Below are 15,777 nucleotides of genomic sequence, written 5' to 3' on the forward strand. Positions count from 1 at the left end.
GCATCACATAAAAATAAAATAAAGATAAATATTTAAAATTTTTTTAAGAATACAATCGATAATTTAGACTTTATAGACATATGTAGAATATTTCATCCATCAAAGACTAAAAACACTTCTCAGCAGCACACGGATCCTTCTCTAATGTGCACCATGTTATGTAAGCTATCACATATGTTGGCATGCATTTCTAATATTACTGTAATATATTTTTTAGTACCTGTAGGGTTATTCTGATAGCTCCCTTTCCATTGATACTAATTTTTGTGTTCTTGCTTTTCTCTTGATTAGACTTGTTTGATTTTTATCAACTTTTAGCTGTATTATTTCCTCTCTGTTGCATATTTCTACTCCTACTCTGATTTTTTTCTTCCTACTAATTTGAAAATAATTTGATTGTTAATCTTCTTTCTGTTACAAGTACTTTAAGTTATAAATGTTCATCTGAGTACTGTTTCGTCCCAGAGATTTTGATATTTTAAGCTTTTATTACCACTTAGTTCAAAGCCCTTTTTATTTACTTTTCTTGTGCTTTCTTCCTTGACCTCTGAGATATTTTTAAGTGTGTCATTTAATTTCAAAGAAGTTGACATTTGGGAGTGGGGTCCTATATAAGTTAAGGTGATTGATTTCTAATGTAATAAATCATGCAGGAAACACGGTCTGCATGATTTCAATTTTTTGGAAAAAAGTAACGGTAATGCTTTTTATATTGATTGTATTAGTTATATATGTGTCAAAATATGTCAAAATTGATCAAATTGCATATTTCAAATATGTGCATTTTATTGTACATCAATTTTACCTCAATAAAGCTATGAAGAAAGAAAAAAAGAAAAGAAAAGCATCTACAGCCAAGGACTAGTGGCACTTGCCTGTAACCCAGCAAGTAGGGAAGCTGATGCAGGAGGGTGGCAAGTTCAAAGTTAGCCTCAGCAAGTTGGCAAGTCCTTGTCTCAAAATAAAAATCAAAAAGGGCTGGGGATGTGGCACCCATGGGTTCAATCCCTAGTACCCACCCCCAGCCAAAAAAGAAAAGACGATGATGACCACGACGAAGAAAGGAAAGCAACTACAAATGGAGTCACCACCTGATTGAGTTTCTGATATTCTACGTCCTTCTCCCAGTCCTGCACACTTTTGGCACAGGACACATGGGTGGACTGAATTAAGATGTGATACCTACCATTACTACTACAGCTTTCCTGGGTATTTCTTGCTGGTAGAGAAGGAAAAATCCAGGGACTTTCCCTTGGTCCTTACTATCATAATACCCCTCACTCCACAGGCAAAGAGAAAAACTGGGGCCAAGAATACCTCAAACAATTAACTGCAAACCCAGAAAATAAATTATGGGGTGGGTTTTGGATCTGTGGAACTCACTAAGACCAAATACTAGAGCCCAAATTTTACTTATCACTTGATCACCCACCATAAGATCTCATTTTATAAGTTACAGTGGCATTTGGGCCTCATGAAATTGTCAATTCAAAGCAAATTCAGTCCAAGATCATTGATATGTCATGTGTAGCTAACAAAAAAATAAATAAATAAACCTTAAAGAAAATTCAGAATCTACTAATTCCTGAAAACTTTGAGCATTTTGTCTTCCCTAATACCGTTACTTCATAAATGGAAAAAAAGTCCCCCTCGAAAGGAAGATTTAAAATATAAATTTATAGAAGTATTTAGAATCTTAACAGACTTCTTTTCAATTTAGGGACTTTTGGTCTCCAAATTGGTTTATGTGTGGAATTTGTGCAAGAGGTTGTGATTCTACATTTTGATGATTCACATCAGATTTATACTCACCAGACCTGGAGTTCTGCTGTTATATAGATATTCCATCAGAGATAAATTAAGACAAAGGTCTCAGATAAATTAAATGGGTCTCGAACTGTGAAGGAGTGAAAAGGAACACTTAGCACAGAAATGCTAACTACGCAAAGCAGATGTCACCCCAGGACTGAGGATAGAATTATGCAGCCTTGTAGAGCAGAAACCCACCAAGAAAGGGGCTCCTGGGTGGTGCTAGTGTGACCAAAGGAGACAAAGAAACTGGTTCCAGACATGACAAAAAATAGAAGTGGAGACCTGGAAGTGACTAACGAGGTCTAATGTTGTGGGGCAACATTCAGGAACCTGAAGTAATAGGAAGGAGCAGATCCCTTCTTCCTCCCCCAGTGGCTAGTCTTAGCGTCTGTCTCTGTCTCTAGCGCCCCTTTTAGGGAAGACCTAGCAGGAGCCCAGTGGCAGAGCAGAAGGTGGCTTATAGTCAGTCTACACAGCCTTGTAGACAAAGGTGGATTTGGAGTTCAGACAGTTGTGTAAACCTCACAAGGACTGAGTCCTTGTGGCTTTGCAGCATTTGATATTCCTAAATGCATTTTGATTTAGGGTTCTGATCCAGGTTGCCCAAATTTTTAGTCCAACTCAAGCACATTCTGGTTGTATGACTTCATGGGAACCGCTAACCTTGTGTGCCTGTTTCCTCTTCTGCCAAGTAGAGATGATACCTTCTATGGCCATCATGAGGATTCTTGTGTTTAGTACATGCGAAGCACTTAAATGCCAGACACAGACAGTACTGTGTCAGCTAGCATTGCTGCTGTTGCTGTTATTACTCCCATCCTCATTACCATGATTACTACTACTTGGGTTGGTGAGAACTGATTCAGCATTTTCCAGAGAAGTCTGATCGTCACACAACACTTGGCAATGTTTCAAAGCTACTCTGTACCCAAAGAGGCAGAGAGTTGGACTCCCTCCAATTTGGAGGAAGGATGTTTTGGTTTTGATTTTTGCATGTTGGTTGTTGGTGGCTTTCTTGCTGTATAACTAATAATTGCTGTCACCTCAGCCTTGTCATTACCAGCTTAGTTTGTTTTGGGTCATTTAGCAAAATTGCATGTATAATGATGCATATTTGCCTCAATCCCATGCGTGCATGGCCTACAATTTTCTACTAATTAGACTTTTTAAAGACACATATGCATTTATCTACTCAAATTTGCATCATCTGTTCGCCTATTGCCAAAGCAGATGTACACAGCACCCACTCACCCCTCTGAAGAATATAATTCTCTTATTATCACTGAGTTATTTTTCCACTAGAAAGTAGAAACTAGCAGAAGCCCAGATGGATTCTCATCCTCTGAAGTGAGGGCCATCAAAATAGTGTAGACAAAAAGTGCTGAGTCTGAGTCAGGCAAGAAGAGTGGTGGTAAAGGAGGGAAAGACGCCAGATATTTGAAACACAGCAGTAAATCCACCAAGGACCACACACCCACCAGCCTAGCTCCAGCCTCTACCTCAGAAAGGTCTGGACACCCACCAATTCCCCCCGAGTCAAGCATCCAATACTACTCATCTCAAATAGCTTTATTTCCCCAGTGTGGGGAAGCTGTGAATAGGGTCTGTGGTCCCTGTAATTCCAAGGGCCCTCCAGCCTCCTCCTGCTGTGGCAGGCCCTCAAGGAGGCCAGTGCTAGGCCTCAGAATTCGATCCTCCCAGAGAAGGAATGGTCCTGGGAGAACCCCAGCCTGCTGTGGTGTGTATGGATGACGCTCCAGAAGGTGGTCCCAACAGCTAACCAGGTATAGTTCAGGAGCATGAGGTCCACCTCAAGGATAAAGCCGCTAGGTGCACAAGTAGAGTCCAGCTGGGCCTCACTCTAGGAATAAAACTCCCTATGGGGGTTACTCACTGAAGACCAGCAGCACTCAGTCTGGAGGGAAGAGAGAAGAGTGGGTAATAAAAACCATGCAGAACCATAGGAACAGAGGCCAAAGACGCACTGGTAGGCCCTACGCACTGACCTGTGGGCCCAGTTGGGGGTGGTGGCCCTCCTGGTGGCAGCAAGGCAGAACGGCTCAGGGCCTCGGCCACCCAATCCAGAACCCGATTACAGTGTTGAACCTGGGGAACAGGAAAGAATCAAGATAGGAGAGGGGAACCCCGGTGCTCCCAACCCTGCCACAGGTGCCCTCCAGCTGGACTAAGTCCTCACCTCCCGCTCCAGCCCTTTCAGACGTCGCTCATACTCCCGGATCTGTCCCAACTGCTTCAACGCCGTGTCCACTCTAAAAAGGGAGACCTTTGGGCAGGTGGCAACCAACCCAGAGACCGGGCCCCTCATGCTCCACTTCTGCCCAGGCTCTTTACAGGCCCCGCCTTATCCCCACCCAGATAACATCGTGGGATCCGCCCCAGGCCAGAAGCCCCGCCCACTCAGGCCCTGCCCTCACTTCTGCGAAGTGCGCTTGAGTCGCTCAGAATCACTCTCCCGTTTGTCCCGTGCTTGTGCCAGAAGGAAATTTTCCTTGTGCACAGATTCCCATGTCATTAGCTTCCGCTCAGCTTCTTTGGAGAGGTAGACACCTGGAGGGCGGAGTCCTGGTGAGTCAAACGGCCACGCCCCTTCCCATGCCCCGCCCCTAGCCCCCTCAGCAAGGTCCCTAGACCCCGCCCCTGGACCTCCCTCTTAGAACAGCCTCGCCCTCACACCTGAGCCACGCCCACAAGTCCTTCTGGGCGTCCCGCTTTTCCATGTTTATGTTTCTCTCTAAATTTCCCCCCCTGTAGGACAAGCCTGTTCTCACGGAAATGCTCGAGGACCGGGGATGAGGGCAAGTTGGCCCAGCGACGCTTGCACAGTCGCCTGATGAGGAGGCGCACGTGGGAGATGACGATAAGGGGCGGGGCCAGTGCAGGCCGAGAGTGGAATTCCCGGATGAGGCTATAGCGCTGTGCCTTCCAGTAGAGGTCGCTGTTGCCTTGTACTTTGCCAAATGTATAGCTGCAGAGGCCAGAGGTCAAGGGTTACCTGGGGTCATGGCCCAGTCAAGGACAAGGAATCAAGATTAGATATCAGGCAACTTCTGTTCAACATCCAAGGCAGCAGGTAGATGTCAAGGTCAATAAACTCAAGTGTCAGAGTTCAAGTTGGAGACAAGTCATGAATAGGGTAGACGTTGAAAAAAGGACTGGACCAGGGCTCAGAAGTCAGCCTGCATAAAAGTAACTAAAATCAGAAACAAAATGTAAACACCACTATCCACGTCCAAGAAATAAAAAGCAATGCAAGGGAATGTATGTTAAATTAGATAATTTAGATGAAATGGACAAATTCCTACAAACACATAAATTACTTAAACTGACTCAAAAAGAAGTAGAAACTCTCAAATAACTTATAAGTAAAGACATTGAATTACTAATCAAAAATTGTCATTGGGCACAGTGACCCATGCATATAATCCCAGCAGCTCAGGAGGCTAAGGCAGGAGGATTGCAAATTCAAAGCCAGCCTCAGCAATTTAGTTGAGGCTCTAAGCAACTTCATGAGACCCTGTGTTAAAATAAAAAATAAAAAGGTTTTGGGGGCTGGGGTTGTTGCTTAGTGATAGAGCACTTTCCTAGAATGTGTAAGGCACTAGGTTTGATTCTCAGCATCGCATATAAATAGATAAAATAAAGTCCATTGACAACTAAAAAAATTTTTTTAAAAAGGGGTTGAGGATGTGGCTCAGTGGTTAAGCACCTCTGGGTTCAATCTCCAGTACAAAAAAATAAAATTTTTAATATATTTTTTTTTCTAGTCAGGCACAGTGATGCTGGCCTGGAATTCCAGGCTACTCTGGAGGCTGTAGCAGAAGAAACTCAAATTCAAAGCCAATCTAAGGGATTAAGCCAGACTGTTTCAGAATTTTTTAAAAAGCAATTATATCACCTCATGACATTGTAGCCATTTTCGTTTATGGAAGTATACTCCACTCTTTGATGCTCACACAATGGAGAAATCACCTAACAAAACATTTCTCAGAACATATCCCCACTATTAAGTGACACACAATGAAAATCCAAGAATCCTGAGAAAGCTCCCAGAACTAATAAATGAATCCATTCAAGAACCAGTTTCAAGGTACAAGAATATACAAAAATCAGTTGTTTCTTACACCTGCAATGAATGATCTCCAATGAATCTTAAGAAAGCAATTCCATTTACAATACCAGCTTTAAAAACTAAGCACCTAGGAAGAAAGTTAACCAAAAAGGTTAAAGATTTGCACACCAAAAATTACAAAATATTACTGAAATTTTTTTTAAAAGACCTAAATAAATGGGAAGGCATCCTGCACTCATGAGTAGGAAGACTTGATATTGTTAACGTATCAGTGCTACCCAAAGCAATCTGCAGATTCAATGAAAATTCCAACTTTTTTGTAGACTCAGAAAAATCCTATCCTCAAGGTCATTTGGATAGCCAAAATAATCTTAGGGGGAAAAAAAAAAAAACAAAGTCAGAGGACTCACCTTCTCAATTTCAAAATATGCTATGAAACTACAGTGATCCAAACAGTGTGGTATTGGCATAAGGACTGTCATAGAGACTAGTGGACTAAAAGTCCATAAGTAAACCACAAATCAATAAATGTTATAGGTAGAATGTAGCTCTCAAAAAAAGATATGTTTAAGTCCTAACCCTACCACCTCAGAATATGACTTTATTTGGAAATACGGTTTTTGCAGAGGTGATCAAGTTAAAATGAGGTCATTAGGGTGGTCCCTAATCCAATACAATTATCATTAAATGGGTAAATTTGGACACAGACTCTTGGAGAAAATGAAGCAGAGATTTCAGTGATGCATCTACAAGTCAACGATGGCCAACAAACCACCAAAACCAGGGGAGAGGTGTGGCATGGATTCTCCCTCCCAGCCCTCAGAAGGAGCCAACTCTGTTGACACCTTCTTGTTTTGTACTTCTAGCTTCCAGGACTGAGAGACAATAAATTTCCACTATTTAAAGATACCTGGGTCTGGTTATGTTATTACAACTGCCCTGGGAAACAAATATAATGGCCAGCTGATTTTTAACAAGGATGCCAAGTCGAGTTCAATGGAGAAGAAACAGTCTCTTCAACAAATTGCCCTGGGATGAGTAGATTTCCCCATGCACAAAGAATGAAGTTGGGCCTTTACCTTACACCATATACAAAAATTAACTCAAAATGGACCAACAACTTAAATATAAGGGCCAAAACCAGAAAACTCATAGAAGAAAACACAGAAGTAAACCTTCATGACTTAGACTTTGGCAAAAGGCCTGATACCAAAACCACAAGCAACAGAAGAAAAACAGATAAATGGGACTTCATCAAAATTAGAAGCTTTTATATATCATGTTATCAGGAAAATGAAAACATTAACTACAACTTATAAATAGGAAAGGACTTTAATATCTAGAATGTGTGAAGAACTGCTACAACTCAACTACAGAAGACAAGCAACCAATTTAAAAATGGGCAAATAATGTGAGTATCCTTTTTTCCCAAAGATATACAAATGGCCAACAAGAATCATAAATCAACAATCAACATCAACAATCCTTAAAGAAATGCAAATCAAATCACAATGAGACATCTCTTTATAACCACTAGGATGACTATAGTTTTGTAAAGAAAAGAAAATAACAAGTGTTGACAAGGATGTGAAGAAATGAGAAAACTCATCCACTGCCAGTAGGAGTGTGAAATGGCGCAACTATTATGGAAAAATGGCTTGATGGTTCCTCACAAAGCTGAACAGAATACAATGTGATCCAACAATTCCAATTCTAGATGTACACCCGAAAGAAACAAAAATAAGGACTCACACTGATAGTTGCATGCCTATGTTTGTTGGAGCATCATTCACCATAGCCAAAAGATGGAAACAACCTAAATTTCTATCATAGATGAACAGGTAAACAAAATGTGCATGTATGTACCAGAGAATACTCTTCAGTATGAAGAAATGAAGGTCTGACATGTGCTACAACATGAATGTAACCTGGAAAACATTATGCTAAGTGAAATAAGCCAGACACATAGGATAAATATCATATAATTCCACTCTTATGAAACACCTAGAATAGGCCAGTCCATCTGAAAATTGATTTGAGGTTACCAAGGGCTAGGGTGAGGGGAAACACTTTCTGCTTGGGTGACGAAAATGTTTTGCATGGTGGTGATGACTGCAAAACACAGTGAATGTAATTAATATCACTGAATCCTACACTTACAAAAATGGCCAATTTTATCTCTGTTTAGCCACAATATTAAAAAAATTCACCCTGGGCTCAGGGCGAGAATCAATCTAAAGTCAAGTCAGGAACAGGGTCTGGCTGGGTTTAGAGACAGGCCAGCATCAGATTTAAGTCAAACTATAAAATTGTTTAGAGAATCATAAATCAAGATAGGGTCAACAAGGGTGGGCTGGGTGGGGTCGGGTCAGAGAGCAAGGGGCCTCACCTGAACATGGCGATGAGCAAATTGAGCAGCAGGATGTTGGCCACGAGCAGGAAGATGATGAGGAGCAGCACCACCAGCCAGTTGGCATACAGCGAGACGCAGGAGCCGGCCTGCATCCCGGATGGGCGCGCCCAGGCACCCTGCTCCGACGAGCAGTTCATGTGCTCCATGAGGGCCACTGTGGAGGAGACGCGCAGAGATGGGACAGAGGGACACAGCTGTAAGAAGGCGGAGCTCCGGAAGGGATGGGGTGGGCGGAGGCCCAGGGACGGAGCTAGGAAAGACGGGAGCAAGGGGGACGGAGACGCAGAGGGAGGGTGCCAGGGCCCTCCCTACCGTCCATGTCCTCCTGGGGTATCTGCCCGAAGATCTGCAGGTAGGGCCGGTAGAAGACCCGGCGCAGGATATTCGGGAGGTCACGGTCCCGAGGCCTCAGGAGCCCCTCCGTGGCCACGCCATAGGCGACCAGCCAGACACCAAGAAAGAAGAGGAAGAAGAACACGTCCTTCATCTGCGGGCAGAGAGAGAGAGACTGCCGAGTCTGGCCCCGCCCCGCCCTCAAGGCCACGCCCTCCCCAGAGCCTGTCCCTCCTTCAGGGCCCAGGCCTCCCTGGCTCCACCCCTTCCCTTCTCCGGCCACGCCCACTCCAGCCCCGCCCCTCCCTCGGTGCTGCCCTCACCATCTTGCTCACGATGACGATCTTGGGCCCCAGTTGTTTGTTCACCGTGAAGATGTGCAACAGGCGCAGCGTGAAGACCATGAAATCCAGGCAGAGGACCGTGCGGCCCAGGTCGAAGAGGCCTGGAGTCAGCCTGGGGTGTGGGGAGACGGGTCAGTGCTCACTCGAGGGTCACAGCGCGCCATGAAAATGAGTCTTCCCAACACCCTGCCGAGGAGGTGAAGAGGCCGAGGCCTTCACAGGGCCTCTGTTTCACCAGGGGCTTACTGGAACTTACTCAGTGCCAAGTTGGACCACACAAGACACTAGCACCACTAAATATGGCTGAATGAACAGCTGCCTTAGCAAAAGCCCAACAGTCCCTGTAAAAATCAAGTTGGCAAAACTACTGAAATATCTGTCCAACTCATAAAAGGCAAAATATAGAGAGATCCTGCAAAACAGTAAGCAGAAGACAAGCACCTAATAGGAAACATACACTCAATTCACAGAGGAAGTTTAAAGGGCCAACAAACACCAAGGATTCCTATGGGGAAAATAAAAACTACATCCCTAGCTTGCATTATCATGCACTTAAACTTTCGATAGATTAAACCCAGAATAAAAAGCAAAAATTAAAATTTTCAGAAGAAAATATAGAACTGCTTCATGAACTAGGTAGGATAGAATGTCATATGAAGAAAGTCTTTTTTTTTTAAGAGAGTGAGAGAGATAGAGGGAGAGAGAGAGAATTTTTTAATATTTATTTTTTAGTATTTGGCGGACACAACATCTTTGTTTGTATGTGGTGCTGAGGATCGAACCTGGGCCGCACGCATGCCAGGCGAGCGCGCTACCGCTTCAGTCACATCCCCAGCCCCGAAGAAAGTCTTATGTGAAAATCAAAATAAGGAGCTGGGTGCAGTGGCTACTTGGGAGGCTGAGGCAGGAGGATGGTAAGTTTGAGGCCAGCCTAGACAAGTTTGAGGCCTTTCTAGTGAAGAAGGAGAGAAGGTGGAGGACTAGAACTAAAGCAGTTAATATCTGATTATGACTTTACACCATCATGAGTAGAAAATGAAAGAGTCTTTGTTGAGAAGCTCTCCAGGTGATTTTTATCTCTTGAACTTCAAAACTTTCATCTCACTGCCTCATGAAAAGAACTAATTTATTCATTAAATTCTGGCAAAGAGCATCCAGTCTTGTCTGATCTTTAGCCAAAGATGGCTAAGATCCTATCTTCTGGAATTTGATGTGGATTTACAGAGAATAAGGTATATTTGCAAATACTGACAGAGAAAGACATATTGTAGAGAAAAAGAAAAAGTTGCCAGAAGGATATATAAAATATCCTGTCACTTGTACAAAAGATGTGATGTGTGTCATCCAGGGAAATGAACCGAAAAAGAACAGGCAGGGCGTGCCCCAGACTGTTGGTGGAAGTCACCACTGGGAAAGGAAGAGTGCTTGCCACGACTGGGGCAAACCTTTAGTGTCTGTTGTAGGTCCCTGTTCGTGGCTTTAATCTTGTTCAATGAGGAGGCATCTTTGCTTGGTAGCAGACTATATTAAGAAGATGGTTAAAGTTGCTGGAAGACGAGACGGATGTCACATGAGGAGTTTATATAGTGTGAGGACAGACAGCACAAGCCACGGTCAGAGCACCATTTGGGGGGAGCTTGAGGAAACACAAAGGAAGGGCCCAGAAGCTTCCAGAGACAGGAACAGTAAGCTGAGGTCTAAAGGAAGTGTAGGAGTTGGCAAAGGAGAGGAAGGGGAGTGCAGAAGGAAAACAGCTTACACCAAGACCCAAGTACACGACAGCTGTTTTTGAGGATATTTTGACCTGTGTTTGGGCACCACAGAGTGTGATCTGGAAACTATGGAAGAAATGAGCCAACATTATACAGCCCAGTCCCAGCAAGAGAAAATATGGAAAGTGAAGGCCTCACAATTTGGAGACAGCTATGCAGAATGGGGCAGCCACCAAGCCAGGAAGGCCAGTGGGTGACAAGCGGGCCCAGGGTGCTTTGGCTGAAGGGACTCCCGGACACTGTCTGGAACTACTGCCCCCAGAGAATCCCAGAGCAGCGCCCTGGAGGGAGAGGAGGGTGGAGGTCGCCCTGAGCCTGGGCACCCACCTGCAGCCCACGCCCAGGAGGAAGCAGGTGAGCGCCACCAGGTCGCATTGGTTCCAGGTGTCCGCGAGGTAGAGCTGCAGGCGGTGGCGCAGAGGGGTCTGGCCGGGCATGGGTCCCCCGCTGGCTAGGCTGCCCCAGCCGCCGCCCAGGCCCTGGCGCAGCTCCTCGCAGAGCAGCGTGAAGGCCCAGAAGTAGAGCAGCAGCTCGGCCGGCCCGGGCGCCGCCGGCTGGAAGTCGAGGAGCAGCACGTGGGCGAAGAGCAGCAGGAACAGCAGGTAGCTGACCACGTTGCCCAGGAAGGCCGTCACCGGTGCCCCCCAGAAGTGGGACCAGCGGCGCAGGCACCCGTGCCGGGCACAACCCCCGCAGCAGCCCCGGGACCTTGGCTGCCGCTGCCCACCAAGGGGCACCTTCTCAGGGGCGTCCTTGGGCCTGCGGGAGAGAAAAGGGAGGGAGCTCCAACCAGATCTGAGCCTTGACCTTCTCCTGGTCTACACCCCTCACCTTGCTCAACTGCCCTCTTCACCTGCTCGCTTGGCATCCTGCATGCTGAAACCAAGGCAAACGCCACCTTCTTGACTTTTGACCCCGAGTCTAACCTCTGACCTCTGAAATCTCCCTTGATCAAGTCTGCTGACCTCCCATCTCTGGCCTCCTCCACCCTCGAATTCTAATTTCTGACCCCTGCGTGGCTTTGGACTCTGTTCTTTCACTTCACAATCCCTGACCTTGGATCATCTACCTGACTCCCAAAATGACCTGTGACCCCCTGACTTTCATGATTGGATCTCCAGGTTTAACCCCCCAAGTCCCTAAATACTAACCCCTGCCCCACAAATTCCCATAGGAGATTATCTTCCCTATATCTGATAAGCGGCCACACAACCGTACTAGACCCTGAATTCTGGCCTTTGGGTCTTCTCAGACCTCTGACTTTTCTCACCTGAGCTCTGATCCTCTCTCCCAATTTCATTCTGCCTCTTTCTTCTGACCCCAAATCAGAAACACCCAAATGAACAGCACTGCTAATGGGCAATTCAAAAGCTAAAAGGAGGGCTGGGGTTGTGGCTCAGCAGTAGAGCACTCGCCTAGCATGTGTGAGGCTCTGGGTTCAATCCTCAGCACCAGATAAAAATAAAGAAATAAAATAAAGGAAAGAGAGAGAGAGAAAAAAAAAAAAGCAAACAAATGGAATTGGAGAGATGTCCTTTCTTTAAAAGTTGAGCAGAGGGCTAGGGACGTAGATCAGTGGTAGAGTGCTTGACTAGCATACAGGAATCCCTGGGTCCATCTCCAGCACAATGAAATAATAGTAATAATAATAATATTCATAGTTATAAATTATTATAATAATAGTAAATTATTATTATTATTAAAATACTGAGCAAAAAGACAGTAGTCCAAAAGTGGGCACAACCCAAATGTCATTAACTGATGAGTGGATAAATAAAGAGGTCTGTCCATACAGGGGACAATTATACAGCACTAAAAAAGAACAAAGCACTGATACACGCTATCACATGAAGAAATCTTGAAAATCAGTCATAAAAGACCATATGGTATATGACTCCACCTCTACCCAACCTTATTCAATGGTCCAGATGTTTATCTTAGTTTTTCTTTTCTATCATGATGAACAGTTTGTATTCTTTGTATACAGTCTCACAAAACTATATATACACAATCACATGTCACTTAACAACAGGGACACATTCTGAGAAATGCATTCTTATGTGATTTCATCACTGTGCTAATATCAGAGTGCACGTACACAAACTCAGACAACTCAGGACTGCCCACAGGGTAGGCAGACATCCTGCCCCTGAACTAGACCTCCAGACCCACAGGGCCTGATTTTAAATGCCTTCCTGGGTACCACTACACAGTGACTAAAAGCAAGAGCCATGATGTCAGAGAAAGTTGGTGAAATTCCTAAATAAACCAATTCCATAGGAACTGAGGCTGCAGCTCAGTGGTAGAGCGCTCACCTAGCATGTGCGAAGCCCACATAAAAATGAATAAATAAAATTAAAGGTTTGTATCCAACTACAGCTAAAAAAAATAAATATCAAAAAAAAAAATAGTTCCACGTGATTCCACTTGGTTTTGAGGAATGGAAGCACCTGTGGCACGAGGTGACCTCTAGTGATGACTTGATGACTAGTGAGATGGGCCCAGGGACTCCTGCACAGCCAAATCTTGAGCCAAGTCTTGAAGTTGACATTTTAGAAATTTCTTCAGTGTCTTCAGTGCCTCACTGAAACCTTTATTATTTCCCCAAGTTCCAGTTACCACCTCTGCCCTTGCTCTTGCTCCCAACCCCTGGTGGGACACAGAAGCTACCCATACCTATCCTGAGACTTCCCAGGGTACCCCCACCTCCCACTGCCCTGGGACTGTCACTCACCCAACGGGCCCTTCCCCGTTAACTCCGGCACCCGTGTCTAAGTCTGGGTCCTTCTGTGTGGACTCCTCTTCTGAATTCCTGGCATGAAGAGAAGCAGCAAGTGAGGAATGGAGGAGGAGAGGTCTCCAAAAAGACTCCAATTTCTTCACCCAAAGACACTGCAGGGAGACAGCGGCAGGCCTGCTGCAGTCACCCCGAAGGGGCCTTCCCCAGGAACCACAGCCAGAAGCAAAGGAGCTGCCCTAGAGACACTGCACAGCACCCCACAAAGCTCACCTTCCAGAGTACTCCCTCCAGGAGAGGAGAGACACACTGGGTGGACCAAGTAAGAAAGTGGGCAGGCGTGAGCAGGAAGGAGCAGCCAAGCACCCCACTGCCAGCCTCACCCCAGGGGACTGACCTGAAGGTGATGAGGTTGGCGTAGATGAGTGGGGGGCAGAAGAAGGCGAGAACCAGGGCCCAGATGGGTGTGGTGCTGTCCATCTCCCCCCACCACTTCTGCGTCAGCAGGGACTGTGGGGCGTCGGGAGGATTAGGAGCCTGAATCTCCCCGAGCCCCTTCCCTAAGAGGCCCCACGGCCTGGGTCACAGCTCCACAGCACAGTGCAGGTTCCCAACGTGGAGGCCATAACTGTCTGGGGTGGTGGAAGCCTTCCACGTGGAAGAGCCTCGGGTTTGGGCTAGCAGAGATTAGCAGCCATGTTTCTTACACGCTGCACTGGACGCTGGGCTACGCCCTTTCCCTAGATGAGCGCACTTCACCCTGGCCACACACGCAATGGGATGGTCAGGATAAGGAAATGGCCCAAGGAGATGTAATCAGCAAGTGGTAGGTCTGGCACCGGGAGTTTCACCAGAATTCAAAGCAAAGGACTGGGTTTACCCCCAGGTGCAGATGGGACTCCCTGCTGGGTGGGCAGAACTTTCGGCATTAGGGATGGGAACTTCTGAGCTCCAGTCCGATTTAATTTAAGGATGCAGAGAAAGTTTTCAAAATGTCTGATTGTCAGGGCTGGAGAGGCTGCGGGGTCCAGGGGGAGAGTTTTGTACACCAAGGGCGGGACTTCTGAAACCAAAGTTTGTCTAGGTCAAAAACACCAGGAAACTGTCCGGTGACGTCGTTCTACTTGCTGGGGACCAGAATCAGGACCTCTTAAGGAAGTGGGAAGCACTTTCTGCCTGTGAGCCACTTCCTCCTGCGAGAGGAGGAGCCTCCCACTGCAGCCAAGGGCGACCCCTAGGCCACCGGGGGAAGGCTGGCTCTCTGCGGCAGCGTGGGGCTTCTTACGGGAGCAGAGCAGAGCAAGGCTTTCTCGGGAGAAGCTGCTCCCCGGGGCAGGGCACAACCCAGTAGTCCCCTGAGTCCTGCTCACCTGCACCCCATCCTGGGCGAAGAAGGCACGGGCATCGGCCTGCATGGCAAGCTGGAGGCAGGTGGCGTCCCCCCACAGCGGGCAGCGGCGCAGCAGGAGGCGGGCAGCCCTGTCTTCGCTGCTGCGGTAGCACGCGCCGAAGAGATCTGCGGGGTCCGCGGAGAAGCAGGGGTGAGAGGAGGCGGGAGATGCACGGCCCCTTCCCTCGTAGCCCGGGTCCCTGCTCCCAGGCGCGAGGCCCACACACCGACGGCCATGCCCTCGAACTTGACCGCCAAGTCCTTCCGCCGCGCCGCCTCCTCCGCCTCAGGTTCCAGCCGGGCCATCACCCGGAGCAGCAAACAGGCCCCCAGGGCCGAGGCCACAGCGTTGGTGCCCTGCAGAGGCAGAGAAAGGGGGCCCGGCTGGGGTCACGGGGTGGAGTGAAGTTCAGGGGAGGGGGCAAAGAAAGCCAGTCGCCGAGGAAGGGACAGAGTCAGAGGTCAGAAACCGACTGAGTTCACCGGGGGCCAAGGATCGGGTGAGCGTTCATGTGGACAAACACTGCGTGATTCCACGGAGACGAGGTCCCTGGAGAGACTGGCCACTCTCAGAGACAGGAAATAGAACGGGGGTTGTCAGGAGCTGGGGGGGAAGGGGGAGTTTTTATTTCAAAGGTACAGAGTTCAGTTGGGGGAGAAGAAAAGATCATGCGATGGTTACTCAATAAGTGAACACTGCTCAAGTGTATACTTAAACATGTTAAAATAGTAAAGTTTTATGATATATATGCATATATATATTTATTTTTATATATTTATATCTATATATTGGAGGGGGTGGTACTGGGGGTTGAACTAAAGCCCTCTCACACATACTAAGCAAGCACTCAACTCCTGAGCTATATCCCCAGCCTTTAAAAAAAAC

At 46.6% G+C, this 15,777-nt stretch overlaps 1 protein-coding gene across 8 annotated transcripts in view; it reads right to left on the reverse strand.

Moving 5' to 3' along the window:
• Positions 1-3,366: 3,366 nt before the first annotated feature.
• Trpm4 (transient receptor potential cation channel subfamily M member 4) overlaps positions 3,367-15,777 on the reverse strand; it is a 34,027-nt gene continuing 21,616 nt past the window's right edge. For 5 of the 8 annotated variants that reach the window (XM_015496568.2, XM_048790560.1, XM_048790559.1 and 2 more), the window contains 13 exons: positions 15,119-15,248; positions 14,872-15,017; positions 13,899-14,011; positions 13,499-13,576; positions 11,092-11,523; positions 8,972-9,104; positions 8,628-8,802; positions 8,292-8,469; positions 4,602-4,798; positions 4,248-4,380; positions 4,010-4,082; positions 3,819-3,918; positions 3,367-3,727 (listed from right to left, as the gene is read on the reverse strand). In XM_015496568.2, the coding sequence (XP_015352054.1) occupies positions 3,723-3,727; positions 3,819-3,918; positions 4,010-4,082; positions 4,248-4,380; positions 4,602-4,798; positions 8,292-8,469; positions 8,628-8,802; positions 8,972-9,104; positions 11,092-11,523; positions 13,499-13,576; positions 13,899-14,011; positions 14,872-15,017; positions 15,119-15,248 (1,893 nt within the window). In that variant the 3' untranslated portion in view covers positions 3,367-3,722. Of the gene's footprint in view, positions 3,728-3,818; positions 3,919-4,009; positions 4,097-4,247; positions 4,381-4,506; positions 4,799-8,291; positions 8,470-8,627; positions 8,803-8,971; positions 9,105-11,091; positions 11,524-13,498; positions 13,577-13,898; positions 14,012-14,871; positions 15,018-15,118; positions 15,249-15,777 lie in introns of those variants that run through there. The other 3 variants (XR_007342988.1, XR_007342989.1, XR_007342990.1) reach the window with 3 other exon arrangements.

The sequence above is a fragment of the Marmota marmota genome, unplaced genomic scaffold, assembly GCF_001458135.2.
Source record: "Marmota marmota marmota unplaced genomic scaffold, marMar, whole genome shotgun sequence".
NCBI classification, from domain to species: domain Eukaryota; kingdom Metazoa; phylum Chordata; class Mammalia; order Rodentia; family Sciuridae; genus Marmota; species Marmota marmota.